At 25.1% G+C, this 11,212-nt stretch overlaps 1 protein-coding gene across 1 annotated transcript; it reads left to right on the forward strand.

The window, feature by feature from the left end:
* Positions 1-2,209: 2,209 nt before the first annotated feature.
* Positions 2,210-10,765, forward strand: LOC132926632 (LIM and SH3 domain protein Lasp). The gene is made up of 10 exons (XM_060991006.1): positions 2,210-2,449; positions 2,523-2,641; positions 2,776-3,035; positions 3,162-3,256; positions 6,611-6,695; positions 7,797-7,897; positions 7,967-8,067; positions 8,138-8,365; positions 8,577-8,698; positions 8,768-10,765. Exons 3-10 carry the CDS (start codon positions 2,967-2,969, stop codon positions 8,945-8,947), a joined length of 981 nt encoding a protein of 326 aa, XP_060846989.1. The 5' UTR covers positions 2,210-2,449; positions 2,523-2,641; positions 2,776-2,966; the 3' UTR covers positions 8,948-10,765.
* Positions 10,766-11,212: the final 447 nt, after the last annotated feature.

The following is an 11,212-nucleotide window of genomic DNA, read 5'->3' on the forward strand; positions in this document are numbered from 1 at the left end:
ATAGGGTAGTAAGGCCGTTTATTTCGGATGCGTATACTATCTTAAAATATAACAATTTGTTTTCGTTCACATATTCGTAGGCGGTTGTTTGATAGGTTAACTAAATTTAGTTTTTAAAAATATGCCCATAAACAGCATTTATAACTCCAAATTAGCAAAATAGCTCCTATAATATGTATTTATGTGAAAATATACCCAAAAATAGTACTAAAAACCTTAAATTAGCAACATAGTAAAAACCATAAATATGCAAAAAATAGCAAAATAAAATTTTGTGTATGACATCAGAGAAGTGTGAAACATATTTGTATCTTACTTTGAATGTTCTGGGACGAACCAAGAAAAATATGCATTTGCTGGAACTTCTGAGACCTGCTTATACTTAATAAAGTAATTAGTAACTTTAACAAAAAATATGGAAATATAAATGAATATTAAAAAAGGTAGGTAATGGGTACCGTTCTGCTGTACATTGGGCGTCGAGTGGGTCACTATTATAGGTGTGTTAAATTTAAATTAAATAATATATCATTATTCATTATATATAAAAAATAATTCTGAGCGGAGAGGTCTAGCAGCCTATATCACAAAGTAAATAATTATATTATAATATGGTATAAATATATAATATTATAATAATGTTTATATTTACTATATTATATCAACTTATGTAACATAACATTTTATAAAATAACATTTTATTTTTTTGTAAATACTGCAAAACAGTAAAAATAGGTTTATACTATCTATAAATAGATACAATTTTAAAATAAATTAGTTTCTTTTTAAAATTGTACATTTTAAAATGATCATAAATTCATAACTTACTTAAAAAGTTAAAAATAATAATATCAATAAAAGGCTAATTGGGGCCCTAGATATTAATTTTATCTTTAAGTTTTATAATAGGCCAATTCACTTTAACATCAAAATTAACAGCACGCTGTTGAAACTGGTGAACGAAAATTTGCCATTTCGTATACGTGTGTAAGACAGAGACAACAAATACGGGTACCACGTCTTAGGAAATATGCTCTAAAATCTGAAAATCACTATATACCTATGCAAAAATATGCACTATACATTTTTGATATTTTGTTTGTAGTGTCTCAGAATTGGAATTTATTACTAGCGTCTAGCTCACTATTCACTAAGCAATAAATCTAATAAGTAGGTAGTCAAAAAAAAAAACACGCAAATGCAACAACTTCCGAGCCTTAGGCCACTGATAAAGTGATAAGTATTCAATCAAATTCACTTATTAAAAATGTGTAGACTTTCACAACATATATATATAAATAGCACGATTAAAGATTAAAAAAAATAGTATAAAAAGATGTAGACACCTATCAATTATTAATCGTGATAGTTAAGTAGGTAACTAAAACTTTAAAACGTAAATTTGAATCTCATTCTACACGACGACTTCCATTTATTGTTGCAGATACTCGCTTTCATACTGCAAATGGTTTGAGTTATTCTATTTATCAGTACCTAAAAATACAATATTATTAGATAGTAGATACCCATGGTTTTAAAACCATTTTAACATCATCATGTGGCATGTAAGCTATTGTAAATGTAGTATGTTAGGTATGGTCGTATATAGGTAATTATTAAGATTGTATATTTATTATTAGAACAAAAATATTATACAAATGTCAAATATAAATATTATATTCAGGTTATTAATAACAAACAAAATTACAATAAAATTGAAAACATGCCCTAAATTACACTAAATGAAATTTTAATTCGTATTTGCGTGAAACGAATATAAAACCTACTTAGCATCAAATTCGAACAATGGAAAAGCTGCAAATGCAACAACATCTATGCCCTACTTATTAATACATAATGTGACCGCTTAAGAATAGGATGTCATTGATAAATTGACATAAAAATGTTTGACGTTTTCGTCGGGGGGACTCGGTGGGCAGTGGATTATACGCGGAGTAGGTACATAACATAATTTATTATTCTATAGACAAATCGGGTCCAGGCGGTGGGCATATTATTATTATTTTGTTTCAAACGATTCGGTCGACACCGTTTCTCCTCGGTCGCCGCCGCCAATCTCACCAATCGGGTCGCGTTTCTATACGACAACGAGCATACCTTGGTCGCACCGGCCCCGTACTGACTGCGGCTACATTGCGGTTGTAGGGCGTCGGCGGGCGGCGGCGGGCGGCGGCCCGTGCTTAGGTATTTGCTATTTGATCATTTTGATGTGTACACAATAATGTGTCGCCGCCGACTCCGCCGCTGTAGTCACCGCCACCACCCTCCCTTCCCCAGACGTTTGCTCGGATGAGATCATCGGGCACAGCGCGTAAGAGAGAAGTGAAAGGGAAAATCGTATTTATTTTATTAATATTATTATCATCGTTATTCAACTATATCTATAATAATAACAACGATATTGGTCCATCGCTATTGTACAGACGCTGTAGGCGAACCGTTCCATTATCAATATTATTATTATTATTATTATTATTATTATTATTATTATTGCCGTGTAGGTAATAGGTATTCCGCTCTCGATTCAACAGTTGTAATCGGGCGCAGAGCAAACGAAATCAAAAAGCGGTGTTTGTCGCACATAAAAGAATCGAACATTTCGTTTCGAATTTTTCGTTTGGTGAGTAAATTATCCTATCTTACTGATTTTGCTTGGGACCCAATTTCGTCTTTCGCGTTTGACGTGTTTTACTTACACATGTATATTTATGTATTTAATTTTTCTTTTTAATACCATTTTCGTTCACTGTGCAGGTGCTGTATGCTGTACGATTTTGAAAACGAGAAAATTGAATCAATCCAGTTTTGTGGTCTTACGCCGTTACAATAGTGGCAGTGTATGTTCATATATTCATCTTCTATCTACTACACCTACGATTATTATAATATCGTCTTTAAAGTGTGCCACTGTGTTGTTGTGTCATAATTTTGACGACGGTTTGAAGATGAACAAAAAGTGTGCCAGATGCGAGAAAATCGTTTATCCTATTGAAGAGCTAAAATGTCTCGATAAGGTACATTTGTTTCATACTCAACAACCCACTACTTTTTGTTCTTCCACAAAGTCTTGTATACACATTAGTGTGCAGACTTAGAAGATATTTTTGATTTTAATTTTTTAATTTTAATTTTATTTATAGGCTTGGCATAAACAATGTTTCAAATGCCAGTCCTGTGGCATGACATTAAACATGAGAAATTACAAGGGATTCAATAAAGAGCCATACTGTGAAGCGTAAGTACTTAATGCTTTTTTTTCTAAATTATCATAAACCTCCTTATTTATAGACTGCTAACTAAGGTAGAGTTACAATAAAATATTGAAATAATTAATATAATAGATTATCATAAAACATAATATTAGATTATCATAAAACTATAGATAGTTCAAAAGGACTATAAAACAATTAAACAAAATTAGATAAAGTTTATAGTCCAATTAGGTAGACAATTAATATTAAAATTAGTTATATTTAATTATTGATATTTTTCATGAGAGATAACACCAGCGAGTCTTTATGTATACTATATTAATTTGTTTTTATTTTATCTGTAATAAAAAAGTGTTTTAAGCAATAAAATAATATTACATTATGCATAACAAAATAACATTACATATATACAGAGTAAAAAAATTATTGAATGAACCTAACACTGAAGGTCCAGTTAAAAGTCTATAATATTAATATTTTAATATAATAATATAAATTGCATAAAATTAATTTTATTTAATACCTAGGTTGATGCGAATCACTAATTTAACACATTTTAAAAACTTTAATATAGTATAAGTATGTTATGGTTATACTTATATTTTAAACTTATTCTTAATTTTTGATGTTAAGACCTAAATTCTTTGTACAAAACTGTCAATTGGACTTGATATGTCATTTCTCATTAAAATTATAACTAAAAGTGTAGTTTTAAAAGAATTTGAAAAAAAAATTGTTCAACAAAGCAAATTACTTTGATTTTAAAATATTTATAATGTTTAAAACAAATAATTAAAAGTTAAAACAATATCATGTTAAATTTATAAATATTTAAATAGTTTTATTAATTTGTAAAATATAATGATTAACTAAATTGCTTAACATTAAGTTCTTTATTTAATGTTGTTATTATTGATTGTTTTATTTATATAAATAAGATTAAATATGTACAATATATTAATTATACATTTTAATATTAAATTATTATCAGTTTAACTGGGTACATGTAAGGGACTATACTCGTCGCTGAATAAGGACATACCTCGTCGCGCAGGTGACGAACCGATTCCCTACCACAATCTTGTCTTAGTTGGGCTATATATATCAATTGCTTTTTGTTTTTGTTAGCCAATTAGCGACAACCTGCGCATGGTGAACCTGTTTTAGTCCGCCACCTAGGTATGTTCTTATTCCACGAGTATACTAAGTGTATTTGTATAGGCAAATTAATATAAGAGTTTGATATAAAAAAAAAATGTGATTAATTAGTACTCTCATTTTAGTAGTTGTAAATGATTGATACACTAAATAGATATGTGTTAGGTTTGGAATAATGTGTGAGCTTGTGTAATATATATTTATGTATATTGTATTGATACAATAATACATTTTTGATAAATGCGTTTACTTATGTATTCTGAAAATTTAATTTTTAGTAACATTTTTTGTTTAAGAGGACATCATACCCGCATGTGTTGTTTCTGTCTTAAGAATGTAGGGCATAGTAAATTTGAGTTTAACAGATCCAATTTTATGCTGTTAGCTTTAATATTAGAGTCAATTTATCTATTATTAACTTAAAGGTAATAATATTATCTAGGTCATCTCATAGGCTTATATTGATATTTTAATTTTTAAGCGAGTTACGAGTATTTTAAAGTTTTAATATTTTACATAAGTATAACTCACTTAAAAATTAAGATATAAATCAAAGCCTATGAGATGCCCTAGATAATATTATTATTATTAAGTTTGATAATAGGTAAATTGACTAGTATTAATGCTAACAGCATAAAATTGAATCTGCTGAATTCTAATTTGCTATGCCTTACATTCGTAAGACAGAGACAACACATGCGGATATGATATCTTCTTAAAATGTACAAAATATTTAAAATTCATTTTTTTACTATTTAGGACTGTTATTCATAGTAAAAAATATGTTTTTTGATGCTATTGAAGTATAGAATTGCAAAAAATACTGTTCATTAAACTAAGTTAATTAAAGTTTTTCACCATTGAATATGAACACTAGTTGATAAAAACTTTTAAATTAATGATTAACTATTGTTTATTGTTAAAAAAAAACTCTAATCATAAAAAGTAGAAGATTTTTGAAAAAAATGAACCTTAAATGATTAAAATGTATTCATATATTACGTTTTATAGGTTTTTTAATTTAAAACTTACTTAATATTTCTCCATCTGTGGTTTTAATAAACCAATTTTTTACCTTTTATAATAAGAATTGAAATAAAAACAACTAAAGGTATATAACCACATGACATAGTAACAACTATGTTTGTAATTGTATAAATAATAGCTACAACTAAAGACTGTTATTTTTTTAGTCATAAAGATATCATATTATGCTCCATTGTCTTTATTCACACTTATCTTAATAACAGTAATATAATATTACCTATCAATTTTATTTATGGGTTATTTATTTCTTGCATAATATGTTTTTATAATTTTTATTCATATTGTTTTATAAGTATTACATAGTGAATATTTAGTTTAGTTAAAACTGTTTAATCATTGAACTAAATAAACATAATATTTATTATATAAGTATATAACAATATGTAAATATCTTATTGTTATATAAGACAAATAAATTAAAAAGCAAACATGATTAAATGTTTTATTATATTCAAACACTAAAAATTAACAACCAAAACAAAAAAAAAATAAACTTAAAATTTAATAATTACAAAATAAATGATTTTATAACTAAATATTTTAAATTTAGAACAAAATATATTCTTCAGTGTCCCCACACAATTCTTTATTAACATCTTTGAAATTAGATTAGTGTGAATTAAAAAAAAAAAAATATATTGTGAAATCATTTATTGCAAAAGGAGTTTAAGAATTATAATTTATAATAGTTTTTTATAATTTTATTATGTTGACTGCTAGTAGCAGATTTAAAAGTGATTCAAGAGAGGGGGACAATTTTTTGAACTATGATCGAAGATATAATAATGTTCAATACAAAGATATGGGTTTATTTTTGCCTTGCTTGAAAAAAAAATTCCATTTAATGCTGTTTCATTGATAATTATAAGTTGGTAAATAATACATTAAATTTATTTATATTTATTCAAATTTATCATTAATATTTAGTACCTACTGGCTCTTACATAACTCTTAAATTTGAATCAAATGTAAAAGTACCTACTTGTTAAAATAAACATTATTTAAAAACTACTACAGTATTAAAATTAAAGATTTATCAGATTTTATTTTTGAAAATTGACTTACAAGGTATAGGAGAATAATCCTACTATGCTTGTATCCATTACTATTGACTTTATGTCTAATGTCTTTTTTCCATATTACTAATTAATAAATTGCAAAACATATTTTAGTCATATTCCAAAAGCAAAACATACAACTGTAGCTGAAACTCCGGAGTTAAAAAGAATTGCTGAAAATACAAGATTACAATCAAATGTAAGTACTAAGTATATTTAAACATAAAAGACTTTTAATTTGAGTTATTGGAAAAATAAATGATCAATCATTATTTTATGAAAACAAATATTTCATGCCATCTTTATGGATAGATAAATTGCTGTAAGTAATTTAAAATTAATTGTCTACAAAAAATAATGTAGTTCAAGTAACATATTGATATGTTTTATTTAAATTGAGTATTATAAAAAATAATTATCTAATAATATTACTTAATTATTTAATTTAGTTATAATAAATATGATTTGTATTCTTATGAAGAGGACGTTATACCCGCATGTGTTGTCTCTGTCTTACTAATCTAGATCATAGCAAATTTTCGTTCAGCAGAACACATTTTGTGATGTTAGCTTTAATATTAGAGTACATTTACCTATTATCATACTTAAAGGTAATAATGTTATCTAGGGCATCTCATAAGCTTTTATTGGTATTTTAATTTTTAAGCGAGTTATGAGCGTTTTAGTTTTAATATTTTACATAACCATAATTCACCTTAAAATTAAGATATCAATGCCTATGAGATGCCCTAGATCATGGGTCACTAAATGGCGGTCCACCAACAAATTTTATCTGGCCCGCAGACAAAGAATAAATAACACATATTACAACAAAATTATGTGTTATGATTGTAAATTATTATTTTTATTAAATACTATTGGTTTTTAAATAATGTAAATATGTACTTGGATCTTGATGGCCCGCAAAAAATTTTTAGATTCCTTATGTGGCCCTTCAAAAATATTAATTGGTGACCCCTGCCCTAGATAATATTCTTGCCTTTAAATTTGATAATAAGTAAATTTACTCTAATATTAAAGCTAACATCACAAAATGTGTTCTGCTGAACGAAAATTTGCTATGATCTACATTAGTAAGACAGAGACAAAACATGCGGGTATAACGTCCTCTTAATTTATTTGTATTTGAATGGTTAAATACGTGTCTATTTTTTTTTTTGAGTTTGTAGAATTGCTTGATTTCTATTTATATAATAATGCATATAGAAGTGTTCATTTTATTTATAATAAAATATTTAAAAAGACTAAATTATTTATAAATTGTATATTGTATGTATAGGCCCAATATCATGCTGAGTTTGAAAAGACTAAAGGAAAACTAACACAAGTTGCAGATGACCCAGAAACATTGAGAATAAAAGCTAATTCAAAAAACATAAGGTAATGTAGGTAGTTAAAGTTATGAATTTAGTTAATCTTAATCATTCTAATAATTTTATTTTTATTTAGTAATGCCGAGTATCATGGAGATTTTCTGAAAAAAGCGGAGATGGAACAGCGTAGACATTTATCAAATGGGAATAATGCAGCAAATAATAATGAATCATTAAGTAATAAAATAAAATATAAGTTATTTAGTTAATTTAAATTATAACACTATTATTTATTCAAATTAAATAGAAAAAAATGTTATTGCGAACAAAACAATTCAAGATATTGATCATAGTAATACTATTAAACAAAATAAAGTACAGCAGAGTTATAATAGTGGAAACACTAGATATGCGCCTCAGAAAGTTGAAAATACACAGCACCATACTAGAGTAGAAGACTCTTCAACTAAAATTCCTGCATGTTTAAATCGTCAATCTTCTACTTTAATTTATTCATCTGATAGTGGAGATTTAAGTAAGTTGTAATAAATATAAAATTTAAAAATAATATATTATTCAACATCTTACATTATATTATATTTATAAAATATTATCATGTACCATGATATGTATTACTGTATTATTAATAATGTATTACTTTTATGATAATATTATAAAAATATAAAATGTAGTAACTTAAAAAAAAAAATAATAATAAAAAAACAATAAAATATGATAATTTACAGTTAACAATGCATACAACAATCACATTGGTTCAATAGCTGACTATGATCCTATTAAAAAACAACCATCATATGGTGGTGTTAAGTATACTAATAATTCTGAAAGTCAAAACTATAACCTCGGGGTGTGTATTTATAATTTTTTTAACCGATACTTTTACAACAATAATTGAATATATATATTTTATTTATAGAGAGTTTACCGAGCTATGTATGATTATGAAGCTCAAGATTTGGATGAAGTTTCATTTACTGATGGAGATTTAATTGTCAATTGTGCCGCTATAGATGATGGTTGGATGACAGGTGTTGTACAAAGAACCGGTGAATCTGGTATGCTACCAGCTAACTATGTTCAACCCGCAGCTATTTAATTCTGATTAATAATTTTGTTACATATTATTTGTTAATGTTTATAATATGGTGAAAATGTAATAATTTTATAGTAATTTGTTTCTACTAATTCCCAAAACTAATTTATATGTATTACTACAGCTAAAGAAATTAAGAGCAACTAATTTATGTGATATCAAACTTGTTAAACTAAAACTAATTTAAGATCACTTATCATAAATAAATTTAAAAAAATATTCCTAAATTAAAAAAAAAAATACTATTAAGTGAAAGAAACATTCCAGTATTGTAACTAGTATTGACATATTTTTATTGTATAACTTAAAAGTAAACTTTTATATGATTTGCACCAGCAAAGTAATTAACATGAGATTAAAATTTATTGTTTTAAATTTATAAATAAATATGTGCTTATTCTATTTTTGTATAAAAATTAATTTATTTTTAGACTTAATAAAAGCAGTGTTATTTTAATATTGTTATGAAAAATTCAAAAATATATAAGACATACTCTTAATAAATTAACTATCTATCTAGTAATTTATATAAATGAAAACTTATTTTAGTTTTACATAAAACATGTCTTCAATTTGTATTACATGCTGACTATGAAAAATAAATATTTATATTATAATTAAATCTTATTTTGAAACATTTCCCTATTTAGTATATTATTTATTTTTGGGTAGATGCATACTATTTCTGTTATTCCCGTGTTTTTTTTTATATAGTATTATTATTATTATTATTATGATTAATATTAATTAATTCTTCGTAATTGTTAATTTTTTTATTGTTATAAATTGATTACGATTTCGCATAGTATTTTTTCATTTATTGAACATTATGTTTTTTAATTAAACGCTTATCGTCATAAGAGCTATAAACAATTATACTATACAACATATTTAGATATGAACTATGTCTTTTTAAATATTTATATATATAATTGAACGTAGATAAGACATTTTTTTACAAAATAAAAATTTTTTATCCGTATTACAAATTAAGAATTTTTATAGTTATTAAATGTTGATGTAATCCATACAGAATTTTAAACTTGTATAAGTTAAATAATATCATTACTCGCTGTATGAAACTGAGGTTAGTGATAGTAAGTAGAGTTGAAAATTTAAAAGCATTCACATTAAAATAAAGAGTTATCGATATTTATGCATGATTTCCATTGAAAATTTATAAATCGAAATGCTTTAAATTAATATTTAATACTTGGTGTGAAACTACCAACATAATATTAAGCCAAGGATAATACATTATAATGAAAATCGTTTTGATAAAATGATCATCTATTCACCATTGAGTTAATTTCTATTCAAGATTAAGAATTAGGATTTATGATTTTATTATATATTTATACCAATAGATAAAAATACACTAACAGCAAAAAAAAAATTAAACTAAGTTATGTAAATATTAAATATCTATAATAATGAATATTATTTTTTTAATGACTTATTAAAGATATTTTATAGATTATGTGTCAAGTTGTCATGAATAGAATATTGTTTTTCAACATACTAATGTTATTCTAATATCTACAGCCTTGGTTTCAGTTGTATTTAATGTTGATAAATATCTATTTAATTACTAATTACCAAAAGTATATTATATTGTTGTGATTATTATTTTTTGTTAAATCAGATATATCTAGTTGGTAGTTGGGCGAAGGATGTGTTTTTCATTTGACAAAATATTAGCTATAAAAGCATATTGATAACAATTTTATTTTATTAATTAAATAATAAATACATTTTGAAAAATATATAAGATTTAACTTAGTTTAATTTTTTTGAATAAAATATCTGTGACAAATGTCATTGCTAGTCTTAATTGTACCTTTGTCAAAACAACATTTTGCACCGTCTATATTATTACTATGTCCATTATAAGAATATTATATGCTTTATCGGCTTATCGCAGTATCTTTTTTTAATTATATTCTGCTGAAATATATCATATCTTAAAACATTCATTATTTCAGAAAAATATTTTCAAAAAACCTTTTTGAGAATATTTTTAAAAGTTTTAAGCCAAATTACAAATTCTCAAATAACAATTATATATTTTATCATTTTCATTGTTCTTTAACAATAATAAGTTTTTTACTTTGTTAATGACAAAATGTATTTTTAATTCCTTATTCTAAAGTAGAATATTACACTTTTATATATAAAAATTAAATTTTGGAGAAGTAGTTTATGAGTTATAACTTATAACTTTATAAGTATTTAAAGTTTTGATGAGCAGAGTAGTGGACCAATATT

This window comes from Rhopalosiphum padi, chromosome 3 (genome assembly GCF_020882245.1).
Source record: "Rhopalosiphum padi isolate XX-2018 chromosome 3, ASM2088224v1, whole genome shotgun sequence".
NCBI classification, from domain to species: domain Eukaryota; kingdom Metazoa; phylum Arthropoda; class Insecta; order Hemiptera; family Aphididae; genus Rhopalosiphum; species Rhopalosiphum padi.

Coding starts and splice junctions, on each gene's coding strand:
- LOC132926632 (XM_060991006.1), top strand. CDS start 2,967: ATGAACAAAAAGTGTGCCAGATGCGAGAAAATCGTTTATCCTATTGAA. Junction 7,898..7,966: donor GCTAATTCAAAAAACATAAG/GTAATGTAGGTA, acceptor ATTTTTATTTAG/TAATGCCGAGTATCATGGAG. Junction 8,699..8,767: donor GTCAAAACTATAACCTCGGG/GTGTGTATTTAT, acceptor TTTTATTTATAG/AGAGTTTACCGAGCTATGTA.